Source organism: Myxocyprinus asiaticus, chromosome 41, assembly GCF_019703515.2.
Source record: "Myxocyprinus asiaticus isolate MX2 ecotype Aquarium Trade chromosome 41, UBuf_Myxa_2, whole genome shotgun sequence".
Lineage (NCBI taxonomy): Eukaryota > Metazoa > Chordata > Actinopteri > Cypriniformes > Catostomidae > Myxocyprinus > Myxocyprinus asiaticus.
The window spans coordinates 24,625,823-24,648,771 of NC_059384.1; the positions used below are offsets into that span (position 1 = coordinate 24,625,823).

Genomic DNA, 22,949 nt, shown 5'->3' on the forward strand with positions numbered 1-22,949 from the left:
AAAATATTAAATATTAGATCAAATAGCCTCAAAATCAATCTTTAGACATTACACGCTATGATCTCATGGAAGAGGAAACAATACCGTTCATAGTGACAAACAAGTGTTTAGGAAAGTACTGTGTTAGTTTTTGTTGCTAGTTAGTGTTTTGGGAGAAAATAAAATCAAAGGAGCCTTTTGCCCTGTTGTACCCTAATCATACTATTTCTGCAGTATGCAGTATCTGAAATTTGTGTATGCATGGAATACCCGAATAACCTAATACACTAGCCAAAATATGCAGGAATGGAATATATTATTATTCCACTTCAAACACAGCTATGAGCAATGTTGGGTTATAATGAACTACATTTAATCTACATTACATAATCAATTACTTATAATTTGTAAATGTGTGTCATATTAAAGGTTCACTCAGTCATTTTTTTTTTTTTTTCTCATTTAAAACATTTCAGTTCTAAAGAAATGAATAGTAATTTTGAAACATATGAATAAAATCATGACCACTCGTGAGATGAAGAGTTCAGTCATATTAGTAACCATATAAAAACTATTTTATTCTACATGGAGCAGTGGTGCCTCACGTGGGCTGCCATTTTAGCATGACATGACCAGCTGAATCACAGTAACTGCCCTGTTATTGGACACTTTAATTCATGGATTAAATTAATCCTGGTTTACTGTGCATAGTGAATTTCTACAATGGCACTGGTAACTGAAAACTGAATGATGCAGCATCCAGGCCACTAGGTGTCAGTGTAAGACAATGTAAGCCACTTCAACATACTTCAAACAATTACTTAGTGCACCTTTAAAATGAGAACAAATTGATACTTAATACACTTAACATTACATTTTCATCAATACATGCAATAGGAAATTCAAAAGTAATCAGATTAGATTACAAAATAGTTTAATTTAAAAGATTATTTAACTGATTTAACAATTTTAGTCATGTATTTTGTAATCTGTACCAGATTGCATTTTAGAAGTAATCCATCCAATACTGAGCCAAATTCAGAATGGAATACACGCGCACTGCTGCTGTGCACTATAAAATGTACACTGCCTACAACTTTTTAAAAATATGAAAAAAGAATGCAGTGATACACATTCAAAATGCTAGTATGCTACATTTTCACATGACCTCATTACATTGCATGTTTCTGTAAACAAGTGACGTCCTGTTATCATCTCCGACATAAATACGTTTTAACCCAATTTTGTGTCAAATGTTTTAACTCTTAGTAATCCAATTAAATAATGAGTGAAGAAGAAGATTTAAAAAAGTCTCATTTGTCACAGTGGAAATGGACAGTCAGGTATAGTACTGTAACAGGGTAGAAGGAAAGGAGGAGACAAGAACCAGCTTAACAATATAAATAATATTTTAATAATGAACTTAAATCAAAAGACACAAACACACACAGGTGTCGGACAGCTGTCCGTAACTCTCTCTCTGTCGCACTGCCGTCTCCAGTCGGACTTTATCCCTCTCGGGCTAATCAGCCCAATTAGGGGCCGGGTGTGCGGAATCACGACCTGGCCCGGCCCCGCCCTCCGCCCTGCCACAAGTACATTGCATTGTGCCATATAGTGTTTTGCAAATTGTGTATATACTGCACCTTTTGGCCAATGTACTGTAGTAGGTCATCAGGGTATTCCATGAATACAGAAATGTCACACCATAAAAGTAATATGGTAGTATGCTTTTCCAAAGACATGCAGTAGTCATGGTCAAGATTGTCACCTCTTAAGATTTAATGCATGTTAAGCAAGTAATATATATTTTATTTTATTTTTTGTCTGCAGGGACCTAAAGGTGAATCTGTTGTTGGACCGCCTGGTCATCCAGGACAACGAGGACCCCCTGGTGCACCAGGTTTTGGGAGAACTGGTGTTGCTGGACCTCCTGGTCTACCAGGACCACCGGGCCCACCTGGACAATACAGCTCTGGTAACAAGAAACATTCAAAATACATAATCCTAAAATATTGTTGCATCTCTTTTAGCAGTCTTAAAATTTGCTAATAGCATAAATGGGTATTGTTCAAGTCTGCAATACTCAATGGTTCAACGCTTCAAACCAGGATCTGTGGAACAGTAGACCAGGTTTCATACAGGAATAGTTCACTCAAAAAGGAAAATTCTGTCATCATTTTCTCACCCTCATGTCATTCTTGCATGCTGTTATTTTTGCGTGGCACATCATTATGCAGCTTGTGCCATACATCCACAGTTCATGGTAACCAATGTCAAGCTCCAAAAAGGACAGAAAATGGTAAAAAACAAAAAACAAAAAAGCGCAATCAAATTTGTCCATACGACTTAATTTTTGGACGTTTACAGCCACAGGCACTTTAGACTGCTGCTAGAACTGTGTAAAAATTCTACAAAAATTTTGACTTGTGCCCCACTGAAAAAACTTTGGAATGACATGAGGGTGAGTAAATAATGACATTTTTTTTATTTTTGGGTGAATTATCCCTTTAAACTGACAATTCTTTCAAAGGTGGCATTCAAAAAGGTTAAGCAGTTCATAAAATCAATACGTATGTTTGAGCTCCTTTGTTTATTTGTTTCGTCATCCTGATTTCTTCTTCTGATGCAGAAGTGCCCATGTTGTTGATTTAAGGCTATGAAGGACCAAATGGCCTTCAGTGGAGACACACCTCCCTCACACTCTATAGTTAATCCCTGCTGAGTGCCCTGACAGCTATTCATTTCACTGTGATGAAAAACAAACAGGGCCTATGGTGCAGTTTTGCTGTTATCACACTTTGATATGTATGGCTAAGGGTAACACTAAAGGGTTTCATGTTGTTTCAGGCGTCATGATCCCTGGCCCACCCGGCCCACCCGGGCCCCCGGGAAGAGCCGCTGATACCTCAGGCGCTGTGAGTAAAAGCTTAAATTGAAAAACAACACCAACACTGTGATGTAAAATTAATGAGTTACATTAGCTGTAATTTCACTCTGCACAAAACAATAAGTTCCAGTTTCCCATTGGACAAGCTACCATGATTTTAAGATGTTCACAGTTTAACACAATGGTATAGTAGGTAAATACTGTAGATTGCATGTTTTTCAAAATAATGTTGGAGAAGATCCTAAGATGCTGATAGTTGATCTTGGCCTGGATGTGGGTTGGGTTTGGTTTGTGAAACATGTTGAAACACATACTTTAATGTAAAAAGGATTTAGGGAAACGTAACCCAGATTAAGGTGTAAGAAATACCTTTACATTTACAGTGGCCCCAAATAGTATTTGGACACTTAAACCACACTTAAAAATATTAGAGCTATCAAAATGTACACGTTAACGCATGCGATTAATAAAAAATGTTTAACAGGTTGATTTTTCTTTAACGCGATTAAAGCATTTACCAATTTTCACATTAGATTCTGACACTTTATTTAGCTCTGTGTGAGTTCTAAACAACTGGCTGGAGTAGGGCAGAACCTCTGTGATGTGTACGTGGACCTCTTTAATACCGTTTTTTGTACATAACAAGCCCAGATGGGACTTTTGATAAGCTGCATTCACATGACCCGCTGGAGTGAATCATCAGCATTTCCCTGGCGTCACATTGTGCTTCCTTCTTACCGGATAATTCGGATATAATATCATTACGTGGACAGTGCCAGCGCTGAAAGCAAAACAAGATGTTCTCTACAAGCACTTTTCATGTGGAGTTCAAAGCGGCGTGAAGCATGTAAATGCAGCCTCACGATTGCTGTAGCAAAGTGGATAGCCCCGATTAATATTGTGGAAGATGAGGGTTTTTAGAGATTTTATGCCCATTGCAATGAACACTCAACCTATGGGGACTGGTTTTTTCAATTAGTCAACCTCCCACTTACACTTTGAGAAACTTTTAATGTTACTTTGATGCTATTTTAATGCATTTCTATCTTTATACTGTGGAATGCTTTGTTTGGAAAATGTAAATAAAGTGACATATTGTTTTCTTTTTTTTCTAAGAAGGAACTAAATTCATTTTGACTGGAAAAGAAGTATTTATAGAGTCATATTTCAGGACTTTTGAAAAATCTGCAATTAATCACAATTAACAATGAAAAATCATGCATGACTGGCAGCAAAATATCAAACCAAGTGGCATTTATTTTGAAAAACAACAAAAAGGCACTTATGAATCGAAAAACATTTGAAAAAATTGCTCAGATAAGTTAGTTCAGAGAAAATAAAATAAAAATTAAAGTCCTTTCAGAGATAAGATCTAACATCATGCATTTGCAGATGCCACTTTTTTTATATTTAGTTGTCTAATGCAATTTTTAAGTGTGACTTATGTGCACCAAAACTTTTTGAGGCCATGTTCAAGGTCCATGGTGACTTTAAAGGGGTCATGTCATGATTTTTGTTATTATTTTCCTTGAGGTTTTTTTTACAATGTTAGTAAGGTTTTTTTGCACATAAAACAGTCACAATGCAGTATAACATGACATTTTCCACCCTGGCTCAGGCCCTCTGTCTGAAACATTTTATGTGCTACTTCTCCTTTAAGACTTCAACTTACACACCCCCAGCCGTAATATGTGTTGAACTGTATTTATTTTATTTTTTTTCAAGAATTAAATAATACAAATATGCAAGCGATTTACAAAATCTCCTAAAAGCAATCAGTCCAGGCAGTCATTGATAGCTATACAGTATGTCCCAATTTATTTGAAGCATGCAATCAAACTACCACAGTTGTTCGACTAAAATAACAATAGAAAATCGGCACATTGTTGCTCCCCAGTACTTGTATTACTAGGCATACAAGATTTGGCAAATAAATAATGCTATATAAAGCTGACAACAGGTAAAAAAAAATAAAAAATAAAAAATAGTTCACACTGTAATGTGGAGGTTTAATAAATCTGTATTCAGCTGTAGGTTGAGGTACAAGGGACGGCTGGCCCAGCGGTCCCCCTCAATCATTTGCAGCTTAAATGCGGGACAATGGGCATCCTGGTGCGCTCATTTTGGGCAAAATATCAGAAGTCCTGGTTAATACAAGACAGTGAGACAGTTGGCAACCTCGCATTCAGGTACTTCGTTTAAATAAGTCACTCATTTCTGACATTGGGATCCTTCGGAAGGCTATGCAGAGATGCAGTTTTCCACAACCAGGAACACAGCAACATCTGGGGACATTACCTGACATTTGAATCTTTTAGTTGGTTAAAAGCAAACTACAACAGTACCACTTTCAGTGTTATACCTCAGTCGCTCTCTCTTTATTAATTCACTGTGACAGTTGTGTATATTGTGGAGGTGGGGCTATTCAAATGAACCTAAAGTCACAATGTGGCTAATTTCAAATCGAGTCGTTCTTGCAGAGTGGAAACAATAAATGCTCTTTTGGCCTGGAGAGGAAGTTTTGAGTTCTGAAAAATACAGTATGTTCTTATAGTACAATGAACTCTTATATGTTAAAATATCAAGGACAATTTGATTCCTCATGACATGAACCCTTTAAAGTAAGTGCATCACTTCATTCACTGAGATAGGTCCCATATTTTTTCTCCAGGTCAGGAAATATGCAAATCTTCAAGCCCTGAGACAGCAGACACATGTGGATGAGGAGGGAACATTGTCCTTTGTTACTGATATGGCTAAACTCTATATTAAAGTGCCAGGAGGCTGGAGAGAAATTCAGGTAACTTATACCAGATGTCCAAATTAAATGATTAATTATATAGTTGAAATGTTATGGCTTATGTTCAGTTCCTCAAAATTTGATCATTTCCATATTTTATTTTTTATTTTTTTTTATTTTCACAGCTTGGTGGCCTGATTGAGGTGTATCCATCCCCCGTCTTCTCACAAGATGATGTAAGTAACAAAGTTACTTAATATAAAAAATAAATAATAATCCTTGGAAAAAGTGAGGAAAGTGACTATTTTAAAGGTTATGTCATTAGTTTAAATGAAATGATGTGTGAATGTGCCTCAGTGGATTGAACTAGTCAAAACTGAAATGTCTCACTAATCCCTTACAGGCTGGTCCACTGATGCTGACACCTCAACTCAGTAATACACCTAAAATCCACACAGGAAGCGCAGTAAGTCTCTCTCTCTCTCTCTCTCTCTCTCTCTCTGTGTGTGTGTGTGTGTGTGTGTGCATACATAGCACAAAATTGTCCCTAAAACAAACTTCTTTATTTGAACTAGGACTGGGCAATATATAGAATATTCAACATGTTTTCGTACTGATATTGCTGGCAATACAAAATTAAGCAACGTTGTGAATTCGGCAATAACTCAGTAGCCTATTAAAGCACTTTTACATTTTTTAACCAATTAAAACCGTGTGATTAGAATAGTTTTATGATCCCTCCTTGTCTTGTGACTTACAAGTATGAGAGCATAATGTTGATTATGTTAAACTATATTTTTATTACATTTTACTTCTTGCATTAATACAATTAGAATCTATTTGGCTAAAATGGCTGTTTGGGGTTGGGGGTGGGGAGGTTGGGGGGGTTGTGTTATGCTTTGTACAAATATAAATATAAAATATTATAAGATATAAGACAATAATATAAGATAATAATCTAAGATATATTTTTCGAATATCTTCAAAAGGCTGAAAATTACCAAGATATCCTTTTCTAAGCTATTGTGCCCAGCCCTAGCTTGAATGCAAGGTTAAATGTGCTTGTGTTTGAGTCTTCCTTCCTTCCTTTGTTGTGTGTGTGTGTTTATACATGCTTGTCTGATGGTTGGCTTCCACTTCTGGAAACTTTTCCACTGTATAACCCCAAAATAAAGATGCAGTACAAAATGGAACCAGTGAATCCTCTCTCACCCCATCTTACCTCTGAAACATTCCCAGGCTGTCCTCCACTTAAAACAAAACACTGTATATGATATTTGAGATTTGTCATTTTTTGGTTATGAAAAACATTGGTCTGGGCACCTCAAAAGCCTCAAATGATCACTACTCTAAAAGTATCCTTGTGGTTTCCATAGCTCCCATTTAGGGCTAAATTACGGTGCTGTCCATCTGTTACCGTTGAAGAGCATCCCAGCCAGTCTCGGTTTGTGTTAGCCTATGACGAGTGATGCTCTCTCCAACACATAGTCTGTAGAAAAACACTGGAGGTCCCTCCTTTCTGAATTGGGGAATGGTTTGAGATTTACCATTATATACTTTTGTAGCATTTTTCTCTCACTGAAGTCCACTTATAATGTTAGAATTTGTACATTCTAAAGAAATGTTTTAAAGAGAAAAGGAAAAAGTCTAAATATGTTTTATGTAATGATTTTCCTCCTTGACCCTTAAGGCCCCAGTTTGCTTCTGGAGAAGTTCTTCTTTGTTGTTCATTCAGGGGTAAAAAGAAGTTTGAAACAACTAAGCAATGGTATACTGTTTGCAAATGTTCAGACACACGCCACACCGCTGTGGGAGGCGTTTAGAAGTACATTTAAATATGAGGATGCTCAAGACGCTAATGTGATTCTATGAGAAGAATTCACACTAGATCAGTAAAATATGCTTTTTTTAACCACCCAATGATGATTAAAATTAATACACATTTATGCAGTAGAAGATTCACAATTTGTCTTGTTTATATTCTGAATATATGATGCTAATGCGCTATACATGGCCATAATATGCGCCAGTTACTCTGTTATTGTAATTTATTGATGACACTGATACAACTGCTAAGATTGGTGTATAAAAGAGTGTTAATAGGAAAAATACAGACAAAAGAATGATGATAGGCATACCTTACTATGGGAAGATGTGTGAATGGCTTTCACTGCAGAAGGCACATAAGTGAAGCAGCATATAAAACAAAAGAGTGAATGGTCACTTAAGAGTTTTTGAGTAGATTTGATTCCGTTTATGATAGTACAGATGTAGGTAAATGTGCACCAATTCGCTAATAACTCTGCACACCGGAGTGTTAATGTTGATCTTAACTGATTGAACAGGCATTAGTTGTCGGCCTCAAAGTAGGTGGAGCTTCAGGTCACATCATCCGATGATGTGGACCAGTGGAAGTACAGTAGGTAATCAACCAGAATGAGCCTTAGTATCAGAGATATTCTCACCTTATTCAGCCCCTCCCCTTTTCCGCGCTCTGCTCTTCCGCATTTTGTCACCTAACTTCCTGTTTGTACTGAAGCTACTGGGAAGAGTGTTTTTTCTGTCACACTAAATGTTCGTTTTAACCACACCCACAGAGGTACATTGGACCTCGCAGATCACATTCAGACAGCTGTGACACACTGCACTTTTTTATGATACAAGCGTATAATTGTTATACATGTAATTCTGCTTAATTTTTAGGTTACAGCTTGTTAATGATTTATGTTAATGTGTTTTTGACATGAAATTTCCAACACTGACAGCTCATATTATTACACATGCAAGTTCATAACGTTAAAGAAAATTACAATTGTTCTTTTTAAAATGTATTTGTCACCCTACATTTTTAAAAGGCTTAAATGTGATTAAAATGGTTGTAAATAGAATGTAAAGTAAAATATACACTTTCACATGTATATGTGTATAGAAATATAGCAGCACCCCTTCCCCCGTCCTGGTTTAACACTCAAAAAATCTGCTCACCATAATTATAACACGATGGGTGAATGACATGAGAAGATGGTCAGAGGTGTCAATCAGAGATATTTTTAGTGACTTTGTGTTGTCTCTTGGACTTTCATGAGCAATGAGGCATATCAGTCCGTCCACAGTATGAAGATAGGATCTTATGGATTTATGAATGAAGTACTATAGTTTTAAAATCTCCTCGCTCTGTTTCCAGTTGTTATGACATCCCCTGAACACTTTAAAATACCCAAGATGACTTTTGGGTACTCTACAACCTGTAAATCCACTTCGCTAGCAAATTTTACTTTGACATCAACACCACAGATGTCTATATAGCGACCGCTAGAACGGAAGTTCAGAGACAAAATGCACAAGATGGCTGTGCGCTAGTTTCTTTGGTGCATAAGGTGAATACATACAGTAGATATCAACCTCTGCGCTTTTACCATTGCAGAGAGCATAACGGTCAAAATTTGGAGTCTTTTTGGCCAATCATATAACGTTAATGGACCGCGTTCAGAGTTTTACGACAGTTTTTTTTTTTTACATTTTTCCTTGCACTTTTTCTTGTGGTGAATTTTTAGATACACAGATCAGCCACAACATTAAAACCACCTGCCTAATATCATGTAGGTCTCCCTCGTGTTGCCAAAACAGCTCTGACCCGTCGAGGCATGGACTCCACAAGACCACTGAAGGTGTCCTGTGATATCTGGCACCAAGACATGAGCAGCAGATCCTTCAAGTCCTGAAAGTTGCAAGGTGGGGCATCCATGGATCGGACTTGTTGGGCCAGCACATCCCATAGATGCTCAATCAGATTGAGATCTGGGGAATTTGGAGGCCAAGTCAACACCTTGAACTCTTTGTCATGTTCCTCAAACCATTCCTGAACAATTTCTGCAGGGTGCATTATCCTGTTGAAAGAGGCCACTGCCATCAGGGAATACCATTGCCATGAAGGCATGTATGCAGTCTGCAACAATATTTAGGTAGGTGGTACGTGTCAAAGTAACATCCACATGAATGCCAGGACCCAGGTTTTCCCAGCAGAACATTGCCCAGAGCATCACACTGCCTCCACCGGCCTGCCTTCTTCCCATAGTGCATCCTGGTGCCATCTCTTCCCCAGGTAAACGATGCACACGCACCCGGCCGTCCACATGATCTAAAAGAAAACGTGATTCATCAGACCAGTCCACCTTCTTCCATTGCTCCATGGTCTAGTTCTGACACTCACGTGCCCATTGTAGGTGCTTTTGGTGATGGACAGGGGTCAGCATGGTCACTCTGACCGGTCTGCGGCTACGCAGCCCCATACGCAGCAAGCTGCGATGCACTGTGTGTTCTGACACCTTTCTATCATGGCCAGCATTAAGTTTTTCAGCAATTTGTGCTACAGTAGCTCTTCTGTGGGATCGGACCAGACGGGCTAGCCTTCGCTCCCTATGCATCAGTGAGCCTTGGGCGCCCATGATCCTGTCGCCAGTTCACCGGTTATCCTGCCTTGGACCACTTTTGGTAGGCACTAACCACTGCATACCAGGAACACCCCACAAGACCTGCCGTTTTGGAGATGCTCTGACCCAGTTGTCTAGCCATCACAATTTGGCCCTTGTCAGAATTGCTCAGATCCTTACGCTTGCCCATTTTTTCTGCTTCCAACTCAAGAACTGATTGTTCGCTTGCTGCCTAATATATCCCACCCCTTGACAGGTGCCATTGTAACAATATCATGTAGGTTATTCACTTCACCTGTCAGTGGTTTTAATGTTGTGGCTGATCAGTATATATTTATGTTAGTTAACGTATTTTGGGAATGTATTATTTAAGTCTAATTTAATTGTTGAATCCTAAAAGCCAAAAGGGAAGAAAACAGACATATATCACTTTTTTTTTTTTTTTTTTGAAAAACTCCACACATAGTTAAACTCAAAAGGATTGTTTAGTGTAAAACATGTTGAAGATTAGCGGATAGGCGATCAGTTCAATAAGTGGTGAGCTGTTTCCTCACAAAACCAGTTTATTCAGCACGCGGATGCATCTCCTCCATAGACATCCATTAAAAAAAACGGCCTATCGTCTCCTCGCCAGTGTACTGCTGCGTTATGCGTTTTGATACTAACCTTGTAGGCCTATTTTAGAATGGCTCTGTTAGTACCGCGGGAAGTACCGCAGCGTGAAAACATTAAATTCTCACACGTGAGACACGTTCGCAAAACACCGTCAGGAGGCACAAAGGGACACTTTTGTTACCATCGTTTAGTAGTGTGAAGAAAGTGAGAGTATATATGATTAAATTGTTAATATATTTATTTGTATTATATTTTTTTACATTTTGATGTGTAGAAGGTGATCTAACAATGCAAATTTAATGGTAGCATTAAAGTTATAGCTTAGTTAACTCATAAATTTATATACAGAAAATAATGTCATCCTTTTTCAATAAATTAAAACTGTTGCTTCATAGATATTAGCAATTTAATTATCTTCCTGAAAATCAGAATGAAAATACATTGTGAACATTCGTAATTTCATTTGTTAGCCCTAATGACAATGCATTTAATTAATGGTGTTAACCCATGTTATAATTGACTTATCTAGTTGGCAGTGTTAGACTAAAAGTGTTAGACCCGCTCATATTTATATATACACTGGCGGCCAAAAGTTTGGAATAATGTACAGATTTTGCCCTTATGGAAAGAAATTAGTACTTTTATTCACCAAAGTGGCATTTAACTGATTACAATGTATAGTCAGGACATTAAAAACATGAAAAATTACTTCTTAAACTACTTCAAAGAGTTCTCATCAAAAAATCCTTCACGTGCAGCAATGACAGCTTTGCAGATCCTTGGCATTCTAGCTGTTAGTTTGTCCAGATACTCAGATGACATTTCACCAGACGCTTCCTGTAGCACTTGCCATAGATGTGGCTGTCTTGTTGGGCACTTCTCACGCACCTTACAATCTAGCTGATCCCACAAAAGCTCAATGGTGTTAAGATCCATAACACTTTTTTCCAATTATCTGTTGTCCAATGTCTGTTTCTTTGCTCACTCTAACCTTTTCTTTTTGTTTTTTCTGTTTCAAAAGTGGCATTATCTTTGCAATTCTTCCCAAAAGGCCTGCACCCCTGAGTCTTCTCTTTACTGTTGTACATGAAACTGGTGTTGAGCGGGTAGAATTCAATGAAGCTGTCAGCTGAGGACATGTGAGGCATCTATTTCTCAAACTAGAGGCTCTGATGTACTTATCATCTTGTTTAGTTATACATCTGGCCTTCCACATCTCTTTCTGTCCTTGTTAGAGCCAGTTGTCCTTTGTCTTTGAAGACTGTAGTGTACACCTTTGTATGAAATTTCAAGCATTGTATAGCCTTCATTCCTCAAAACAAGGATTGACTGATGAGTTTCAAGAGAAAGCTGTTTCTTTTTGCCATTTTTGACCTAATATTGACCTTAAGACATGCCAGTCTATTGCATACTGTGGCAACTCAAAAACAAACACAAAGACAATGTTAAGTTTCATTTAATGAACCAAATAGCTTTCAACTGTGTTTGATAAAATGGCAAGTGATTTTCTAGTACCAAATTAGCAATTTAGCATGATTACTCAAGGATAAGGTGTTGGAGTGATGGCTGCTGGAAATGGGGCCTGTCTAGATTTGATCAAAAATGACTTTTTTCAAATGGTGATGGTGCTGTTTTTTTACATCAGTAATGTCCTGACTATACTTTGTGATCAGTTGAATGCCACTTTGGTGAATTAAAGTACCAATTTCCTTCTGAAACAGCAAAATCTGTACATTATTCCAAACTTTTGGCTGCCTGTGTTGTATGTGTGTGCGCTTATTTTGTTGTTTTCAAGTAATATTTAAAGTTACAGCGGTTGTTGTGGTGCAGTTAAAAATGTAAGTTATTTTGGACTGATAGCTCAGGGGCTGTGTGCTCGCATACTGTCACTGTCTTTTCCTGCTAATCATGGGTTCAAGACCATCTTTACTTAACTTATTGTCTGTTTGGATACATGTGGAAAGTAAACTACATCCAGCAGATTCACAAAAAGCTGTGGCTGCTACTGACACCATCTCCTGTAATTCGATCTGGTTCAGAAACAATATAATCAGTGCAACTTCACACAACGATATCAGTTGAGCTATTAGGCAGCGATAACAGTAGCGAGCATCTTTATGTTCAAATTAAGTTTCTTTTTTCAGTGTGAAATGGTGCACATTATCAAGAAATGTTAACACCATGTTAACTTGTGCTTCATGTTCACAATATGATGTTAACTTGTGCTTCACATTCACAATATGACATAAACTTGTGCTTCACGTTCACGATATGATGATAACTTGTGCTTCATGTTCACAATATGATGTTAACTTGTGCTTCACATTCACAATATGACATTAACTTGTGCTTCACGTTCACAATATGATGTTAACTTGTTCTTCACATTCACAATATGATGTAAACTTGTGCTTCACGTTCACAATATGATGTTAACTTGTGCTTCATGTTCACAATATGATGTTAACTTGTGCTTCACATTCACAATATGATGTTAACTTGTGCTTCATGTTCACAAAATGATGTTAACTTGTGCTTCATATTAACAATATGATGTTAACTTGTGCTTCATGTTCACAATATGATGGTCTTGTCATATTATGACATTGTATGAAATCTGAACGTCCTTTCTTGTCGAAACGCTGCTTCCAAATATTATGCAACATTATAAAATCAATCAGTAATTGAATGAACAACAAACTGTCAGAATTAATAAAGCCCTACTGAGTTAGTTTGTTATTAGTGTAAATATATTTTCTCAATGTATGTTGCTAATGTAATCGATCATGCGAGTCCCCACTGCACCTTTTTCAGCTCAAATAAAAGATTTAAACACCTCCTCCCCCTGTTGAGTTAAGGTGTGAATCGCTGAAGCTCTGGGTGAATGTATGTTAAAAATGTTTCTAGAAAATTGTCTCTATAAAAAGTGTTCTAAAGTCCTAAATAATGCACTAAACCGATTGGAACGTGGATCTGTGCTGACTTCCTCTACAGATCAAATAGTATCACCATGGTATTTTGTAGTAAAATAATTGTAACCACAAAATTAAACATAGTTACTATATTAACACCATATTACTGTAGTAACACCATTGTTAATATCATCAAAGCCATTTTATCCACCAAAAAAAATCATGGTTACTACAGTATTACTATAGTAAAACTACCTTGATATTATGTTTTATTTATTATGAATACTAATAAAAAAATATTAAGAGTGGAGTCAAGAAACAAAATGGGAAAAATAAAACACCAAATGCAGAACCGAACTCTGGTCGTTCAGACACCGGCACACCGACGTTACGCTCCACACCATTAAAGCGACACACAACACACTTTGTTGTGTATTTCTATGTTGCCAGTAGACTACTGGGATTATATCTGAAATAGTCACTCCAAAAAATAATCAATATTATCAAGCTTTGGGGCAACATTGGTTAATAGCAAATATTAATTAGGCCTACTAATAAAATACTACAATAGATAATGAATAAAGCTTGTAACCTGCAGGTCTGAACTGCATAGCGTTTCTAGTTATCACGTGTAGTGTAAAACTCAAACGCATGTACTGAGACAAATATTATACAAATAATGTGGTCATAGAACTAATTCATGTAATGGAAACTTGTGATTCTTTTTCAAATGCTGTATTTTATTATATTTCATTTGATAAATATTCTGCTCCCATAAATAATGAATCTGTTCACTTATTCTTTCGTTTTTATTACCAGGAGAATATAACATAAAATTACACGATGGTATAAATATTAATTAATTCACATTTGATAATTAATCCTGTTTAAAATTAGAAAATATGGGCTAGCCTATTGGTACATTAAAAGAAAGCACAAGTTTCGAGTCTTAATAGTTTTTGGAAGTCACAAATGTTTGAATATGCAGTCATAATGATGCTCGCTCATAACATCTGTGCATATATATAAAAATACTCAAAAATGATAATTCTCTCTAAAGAAATGTGAATGAATAAATGCAAACAAATAACTCTCCAATGCGTACATGTCCTTGTGAACGCTGAATGCTGCAGTTAAGTCTTTATCATGCGTCTCCATTGCAACGTTTCCCCAGAAAATAAATGTTGTGGTGTTTTAAAGTTTGTTGTTCTTCTTCTTTCTACTCTTTTTTTTTTTTTTTTTTTATGGCAGTTTGCAAAACAAGCTTAACTTGCCCTTACCGCCTCCAACTGAATGGTCGTTACATTGGGAGAAAGAGCTCTGAGGCGTTCAGCTCTTGGTTGGGTTTCCCGAAGTACTAAGTAGAACGTTAGCAGCACTTAAGTAGTACTTAATCTCTAACGCGCATTTCCCAAAAGCATCGTTATCTAAGTAGTTCGTAAAAACATTCGTAAATTAACGAGAGCTTTGAACCGCTCTTAAATCCATTAAGTGCAACTTAAATGTATCTTTCTGCCGTCTTTCACAGCTTATCAAAGACAATGGGACATAGAATAAATTGTATTAATATATTCTGATCATTGAAAAACCATTGTAAACTATTTCAGAGGATAACATTTTTTTTTGAAAAAAATCGCATTGATATCAATAGTCAGTCTCCGCAGTCTGCGCATGTGACGTGATAGGTCTAAATTTATAAGACACATAATACAGTATAACGTTATATTAGCCTTCTTTGATAAGCAGAATTGTATTGGCAATAGAAAGACGATATGTTCTTATTAAACAGATTATTTAAGAAGACATATGTGAGTAAAGTGACCTCGCAGTTTAAAACTTAAATAAATATGCCTTAATAAATAATTAAAATATGGTTAACAGTGGAGATTAGAGCGAGAGTGTGCAATTATAGATTCCCTCTCTCTCTCTCTCTCTCTCTCTCTCTCTCTCTCTCTCTCTCTTCATCCTCCTCCTCTTCTTTCTTCCTCCAATGGCTGGTTCAAATCGGCTTGTCTATAGTCTTTTTACAAGGCAGTAACAAATTGCATGATGCATAATGGCAATAAGGCTACAAGTACATGGTGCCTTGAACTCTAACCAGATGATCTATTAATCTATGAGTAATCTATTAGGTCTATGAATAGTTCAATATTGATGCCTGTCATTTGAATCCTGTTCTGTGTGCATTTGTTCAGTTTCCAGCCAAAAGCTTTAGGTTACGTGAGAGCCCCTTATGATTCACATAGCGTGCATTCACATTACTTGCATTTATGGCATCACTTTCATTAATCTCTATGACTGAGCATCAATACATCTGAAACTCCGTTTTACTAAAGCCATAATTATTTCTTTACTTAAATTCTGTAATAGTTATGTAATACATTTTGGCGCCTCGACGAGGTTACAAACAACTTCCATGTTTGTCAGTATTTCCACTTTATTTTCATTTTGAGAAGACAAACACCTGGACATATACTGGCCAAAGTGATCAGCAACTTTGGACTGGACAGCTCCCATAGTGAAGCACTTAAGTTCAAGTTTTTAACAAGTGATCTACGTACTGGTTTGGGAAACAGGTGTTACTCCATCGTAAAATAACGAGTGACATTAGTTAAGATGATTGTTAAAGCTAAAGTTGCAATGTTATTGGGAAACCCAATTTGTTGAAATTCTATGGTTACAGCACTCCTTAGCAGTTTAGAGCTGCTAATGACCCATTCATGCGGTGATCGAGGCAGTAGAAAGCTTATTCTGAATGGATTCCCACTGTAAGAAGGTGTTTAGCAACTGGTAAGAAGTTTTCCTAAACGTTCACCCAAGTTCACCCACCGAAATGAACTAAAAACTCCTCCTTCATGGCCAGATTTTGTTCTAAATGATGTCACGCCATTCTTCGATATTGTATGAAGTATTTCGGGGCCTTTAGCATCAAATAAGCTGTGTTTGCGACTGTAGCTTTAGGGGCGTTCACACCGGATACATTTTTGTGTCCATATGCGTTCTCTTTCCATTGTTTTTGTAGTTTTGGAATGAAATGAAATGATATGGCCCATTTTTTATGTCATATTTGATTATCTGATTCTACATATTATATGTAGATCTGTATGTATAATGATATTTCATTGCTCATTTTTTCACAGCTCAGGTTGGTGGCTCTCAACACGCCGATGACAGGAAACTTGGGCTCCATCCATTCAGTTAACAAGCTTTGCAGGACTCAAGCTCAAGCCATGGGCATCCGGGATGATTACAAGGCCTTCCTCTCTCATCACCTTCAGGACCTGATTGATGTAGTGCAGTCAATGTACCGTACAAGCATGCCAATTGTCAACTTAAGGGTAAAGCACATTTCTAATAATATTTATCTTTTTTGATGGAGCCTTGGTAATAATTGTTGCTTATAATTCTTAATCGTGATCACAACTAATGGACTCTATTATGTTTTGAAGCAGTTTCTGTAATGTATTAAAGGACACACTTGTGCCTGTATCCTGCCATAACATTTAAGGCCCTTTTGCACCAAAAGTGAATATTTGGCACAAACAAGATTTTAATATCAAAACAGTACATTCCTTGGGACCTATTTATGCTACATTTCAGAAAAAAAGTACTGTTTAAGGTACAAAGCAGAGACTGGGGTGGTACCCTTGTTTTGGGTACATATTTGTACCGTTGAGGAGACAGAAAGGTAAAAAACAATTTTAGTCCAAGAAGAACAAAACATACAAATAGGTCCATAGGGTACAATTATGTACACAAATCGAGTTATACATTTTAACTAGAGGTACAAAAAAGTTCCTCTTAGAGGGTACCACCCCAGTGATGGCCCTTGTACCTTAAACGGTACCTTTTTTTCTGAGAGTGAAGGAGTGAAAATTTGTTCAACAAAAGACCATTTATTTTGTTTTGTTTCATTTTGATTTTTGTTTGTTTTGTTGCTTTTTGTTTTGTTTTGTTGCTAACCTCTTCACATATAAAATAAGTTGCAATGCTTACGGGTTGTGGATTTATGGCTGTTCCAATATAGCTTGCATTTAGAATGAAAATTTCACACTAAGAGTGAACATTTGTGTGACAATTATTTTATTTTATTTTATTTTTATAAGATACCAGCTTTTGTATTATTTTTTTATTAAAGCGAGTGATTAGACCTTTAGTCTATGATTTGTTTAGCTTTATCGTTTCATCCTTGGTATAAATAGACCGTAAGATTTTATATTCATTTATTTTAATGTTCATACATACTCTATTATATCATATACAGATTTGTACATATATTAGACACTCAATTTTAAATTCCCTTTCAAAAAGCCTTTTATTAATTAGAGAAATATGTGGAATTCAATGATTAATACCCTTGTGTGATTTGTCTCTGTAGGGCGAGGTCCTCTTCAAGAACTGGGAGAGTATCTTCTCCAACCATCTCCTCCCTGCCGGCGTCCCTCTTTATTCTTTTGATGGGCGGGATGTGATGAGTGACCCCTTCTGGTGTGTGCACATTTCAAAGCTTTTATAAATCAACTTGATTCAGATCAACATTATGATCAACCCGGTTAAGCGTTGAATGCACTCACGGCCTGTCAGCACATAATTTACGCAGCTGAAATTAATAAAAACTTTATAAATAAGTTAGTGAAGAGTCGGATTAGAATATACCTCAACAGCTTGATCCAATCATATGCTTAAAAGTTTCAGTGGTTTGTGTTGGTTGTATGAAATTCTTTCATACGCATTTAAGGCAAGCAATTGCCCTCATAAGTTAAAAAGCAAAGATGTCTCAGGTCATGAGTAGTGTTCAGTCCTATCATTCTACCTGATTAATTTCTTAAAGGGATAGTTCACCCAAAAATGTTAATTATTATTTACTCACACTCATGTCATATAAAACCTGCATGACTTTCTTTCTTTTGTGGAACTTAAACTGTTACGTGCATGTCAGAATGCATATCTCGGTTTGTGAATATGCCATTGCTTAAACAATGTGATATATGCAGCGCAAAAGAACAAAAGCTACATTCAGCATGCCGTGATCATTGCTATTCCAAGAACATGTCGATTGCCCCCATATTTGTGAACAGCCCTTGCAGAGTCTAATGCATTGCCAATACCCGATGCGGGACTGCCTCTGCCGCAGAGCGCAAACACAGCTTGCGTCCTTGTAGAACAAGTAGAGGATGGCCTAACCACAATCCAGTCGACAGTGGCTACACCTCTCTCTTTCATTTCTCATTTCTCCACCCGTGTATTTTTAAATTTCTTTCTCAGTTTATGTGTATTTATACTTCAGGGCAGTAAATATAGCTTGTTGTACGAAACACCAGATGAGGCAGTGACAGCGCAGCAGCAATTGTGGTTAGCGAGTAGCCTTTTTAGGGTTGTTTGTGAAGTGGGACGTATTCTGGGCCCCCACAGGGACTCGGGTTTCAGGAGAGGTATGAATGGATGTAACAGAAAGAGACATTTCACAGACCTGTCAACATTTAGTGTGTCATAAAGGCTATTTTAGGGCTTTAATAAGCATGACATACCTCAGTTGTCGTGCTAGATAGCTGTCTGTTTTAGACAAATGTCTCAGTGATAAAGTGAGACTGAAATGCATTTATCCAAGCTTATTATTACCTATATATTACATATTAAAAATACAGCCCTAGAATATTTGATTAGGGGGTTCGTTTGGAGGGATTTAGGAGTAAAAGCTTTCTGTGGGCTATTAAATTCCAAATGTTGTAATAATAAATTAATTCCAATAAACCCATTAAATGTGTGTTACCTCTCTTTGGGAGATCCAGATGTGTTATTTGATTCTCCATGGACCAGCAGTTGTTGATTGCTGTCTATTTTGGCACATTAACTTGCCTTGTCTTGAGTTAAATTAATGAGAAGGATACAAATTTAAAGCATATACTGGTGTGTACAACTGCCTGTAGTTAAGTGTTACAGTACCTGACAGTTACTTGACTGAGTATTTATGTTCCGACTAGTCGTACAACCTGTCAGTTAGTGAGGTTGACTAGTGAGTTTATTATTTCTAGCTTTGTAGCTTTAATATTTCAATATAAGTCAGTTTTCTGGTAGTTTTATCATATGATATCAAAGTACCATAAACACAGTAGTATGACTACTGGAATAGTACAGCCAAAAATGAAAATCCTCTCAACATATACTCACCCTCATGCCATCCCAGATGTGTATGCCTTTCTTTCTTCTGTAGAACAAAAATGAAGATTTTTAGAAGAATATTTCAGCTCTGTAGGTCCATACAATGCAAGTGAATGGTGGCCAGAACTTTGAAGCTCCAAAAAGCATATAAAGGCAGCATAAACGTAATCCATACAACTCCAGTGGTTAAATCCATCTCTTCTGAAGCAATATGATAGTTGTGGGTGAGAAACAGATTAAAATTTAAGTCCTTTTTTTTTTTTTTTTTTTTTTTTATTATAAATCTCCACTTTCACTTTCACAATCTTCTTTTGTTTTTGGCTATTCACATTCTTTGTGCATATTGTCACCTACTGGGCAGGGAAGAGAATTTAAAAGAAGAATTTTTTAATCTGTTTCTCACCCACACCTATCATATTGTTTCTGAAGATATGAAATTTAACCACTGGAGTTTTATGGATTACTTTTATGCTGACTTTGTTTCTTTTGGAGCATAAAAGTTCTGGTCACCATTCACTTGCATTGTATGGACCAACAGAGCTGAGATATTCTTCTAAAAATCTTTGTGTTCAGCAGAAGAAAGAAAGGCAAGTGTTAGATGACACAAGATACTGTAACATTGTGTGAGGAACAGGGTGAAAAGTAAGTGTTTATGAACAGATATTGTGACGTTTTACTCGTTATTTGTGTGAAAGGGCAATAAAAGTAATTGTTGTTTTAGCACCTCTAATGTTCATTTCACCAGGAAACTGCCGCGAAACATACAATGAGCCATGTAAAAATCATTTAGCAAAAACTGAGGTATAGTAACATGATTCTATGAGACAGGTTTCTTTTATGATACTTTTAATAGTGTTTTCTTATTATTTTAGATCTTGACAGACTACTACTCATTCAAACAACCCACCGACTAGTTGATTTAGAAAATATGTAGTTTTGCACATCCTTAGTTCCAGTTCTCAGAGTTTTAGAGGTGTTTTTATATGTTGGTAGCCTTAATTATTTTGTCTCATCACAATTTACATTCATGTGTGTGCATATTTGTGTGTGCAGGCCTCAAAAGGCTGTATGGCATGGCTCTTCAGAGAGAGGCAAGCGGCTTGATGCTTTAAACTGTGAGTCCTGGAGAGCTGGTGACATGGCCATCACCGGTCAAGCATCCTTCCTCTACAGTGGCTTACTTAACCAACAAACCCGCAGCTGCTCCAACCACTTCATCGTCCTGTGCATCGAAACCAGCCACGACCACAAAACCATTGAAGAACTCCAGAAGGCACAGTATCGCCACAGAAGATGGTATTACAGATACTAAAACCCTTCGTTACCGGCTTTCAACAAACTGGAAGATGTACATTTGTTTGGACAGAGATGCAATGACAGAACTTCAGCAGGCCCAAAAGCCAAGTGACCAAAAATTCATGCTTTTGGCACAAGAACTGACAATCAGTGCCATCTTTCTAGATTGTAGTGTATTGTCCATTTCCCAGTGTTGGACATAAGAGGGTTTGGGCCTTTTTTAAAGACATTTTGATGCACTGTACTTTTCATATTGCATTTTTTGGTGTTGATTTTTTTTTTTTTTTTTTTAAATCTCGTCATTTATTTGTATGTTATTTTGTTTGTATTTAATTTAATTTCAGTGTTTTATTTATACAGGGGCTGCACATCATTCAAAAATGTCAAGTGACAGGATAAATATGTAATTTATAATTCCAGCTCTTCAAAATGAATTATCATGCAATTTCTTGACTCTTTTCATAAAGCAATTTTTCAAACTCCAGTTCTTAGATTATTCAGTATGTGACTGTATTGTCTTCATAAATTCTTCACAAGACCCTTTTCTGTAGAATTTCATAAAACGAATAAATTTAAGCAGGTTTTTGTCTATTAAATAAAACTCTTTTTTTCAAAAAACGAATATATTTAAGCAGTGTTTTTGTCTATTAAATAAAACTCTTTTTTTCAAAATGTGATCTTTTTCCATGCCAGTGTTAGTTTACATTATACCTACCAATAAAATGCCACAATGTTTTGAAAACCACAAGCCTAACAGACTGGTCACACTGTGAATGCAGCAACAGGAAGTCGAGAGTTCTGCTGCCGAAATTGGAACCACTTACTGAAATGCGAACCATTGCTCCCAGTGGCCACAGCTGGAATTGTTGTGGAGGTGAAATGTCCACAAGATGGTGCCAAAAGCGAGTTGTATGTTTAGCTATAAATGATGTAATGCCTTACTTAAACCCCAACACTAAACATAAACGTCAATGGTAGTGGAGTAAAAATTTAATTTTTGAGTGAAAATGCGACCTCTGAATCATGCTCACCATTGTTTATGTGAACTCAGTTACTTTGATTTGATACAAAGATGTCTGACGGGATGGATTTTGTCAGTAATTTGGCAGATGGAGTAGATTTCGGGGTACATCAACATTCGGAAGCAGCATGTTGATTTCCCATGTTGTGTTGAGCCTGATACCTCTTTGAGCTGAATCAAAGCTTTTAAAACTGATTCTTCAGTTCATAACCAATATCACAGTAGTCCCTTTGTCATTTCGTTGCTTATGAAATATCAGCATTATGATATAAACAACACATGATCCTTTTAACCCCAGATGCATGTGCAATTCTGTTAATACTCATATTTTCTCCTTTTGCTGTTTATTTACAAAGGTTCTGGGAAACCTGATCTTAGGTGAACCCAAATGTTACACCATTGTGTGGTTATGAATACATTTTCTGAACCTGAAATGGCATCTGTGGTAAACCTTGAAACAGCAATAGAAGCATTTCAGCCTGCTAAACGGACTGAGATTTATTGGGAAAGTTTGCACCTCCAAAACATGGAACATGGAGGGGGCAGAGAGAACCATTTTAAATGGTTGGCAATGGCCATTGAGTTGGCATGGGATTTGGCTGTTTTTGAGGGCACTCTGGTGAGGTTTGCCACCCTCAGACTGGCATTACCACACTGTTATGTCACACCATTTTCCTATAATCCATTTGCATGTCTGTTTTTCACTGCAGTGGAATGTTGTGTGATATAGAAAAAATTGGTTTTCTTGTAAACAGTGAGCACTTACAGAAAAGGTTAAAGCCTTAAATGGGATTTATTTGCATGGTCTGATGATTATCATACATATACAGTATTAGGTCAGTTAGGATCACTACTTTATTTTAAGAATGTGAAATGTCAGAATTATAATAGAGAATTATTTATTTCA

General features: G+C 36.7%; 1 protein-coding gene across 3 annotated transcripts in view; it reads left to right on the plus strand.

Moving 5' to 3' along the window:
- Positions 1-21,641, plus strand: part of LOC127431763 (collagen alpha-1(XV) chain-like) — a 132,659-nt gene extending 111,018 nt beyond the window's left edge. For all 3 annotated transcript variants that reach the window (XM_051682295.1, XM_051682294.1, XM_051682296.1), the window contains 8 exons: positions 1,813-1,957; positions 2,830-2,897; positions 5,541-5,669; positions 5,795-5,845; positions 6,013-6,075; positions 16,707-16,904; positions 17,945-18,054; positions 20,779-21,641. In XM_051682295.1, coding sequence (XP_051538255.1) covers positions 1,813-1,957; positions 2,830-2,897; positions 5,541-5,669; positions 5,795-5,845; positions 6,013-6,075; positions 16,707-16,904; positions 17,945-18,054; positions 20,779-21,037 — 1,023 coding nt within the window. In that variant the 3' untranslated portion in view covers positions 21,038-21,641. The remainder of the gene's footprint in view (positions 1-1,812; positions 1,958-2,829; positions 2,898-5,540; positions 5,670-5,794; positions 5,846-6,012; positions 6,076-16,706; positions 16,905-17,944; positions 18,055-20,778) is intronic.
- Positions 21,642-22,949: the final 1,308 nt, after the last annotated feature.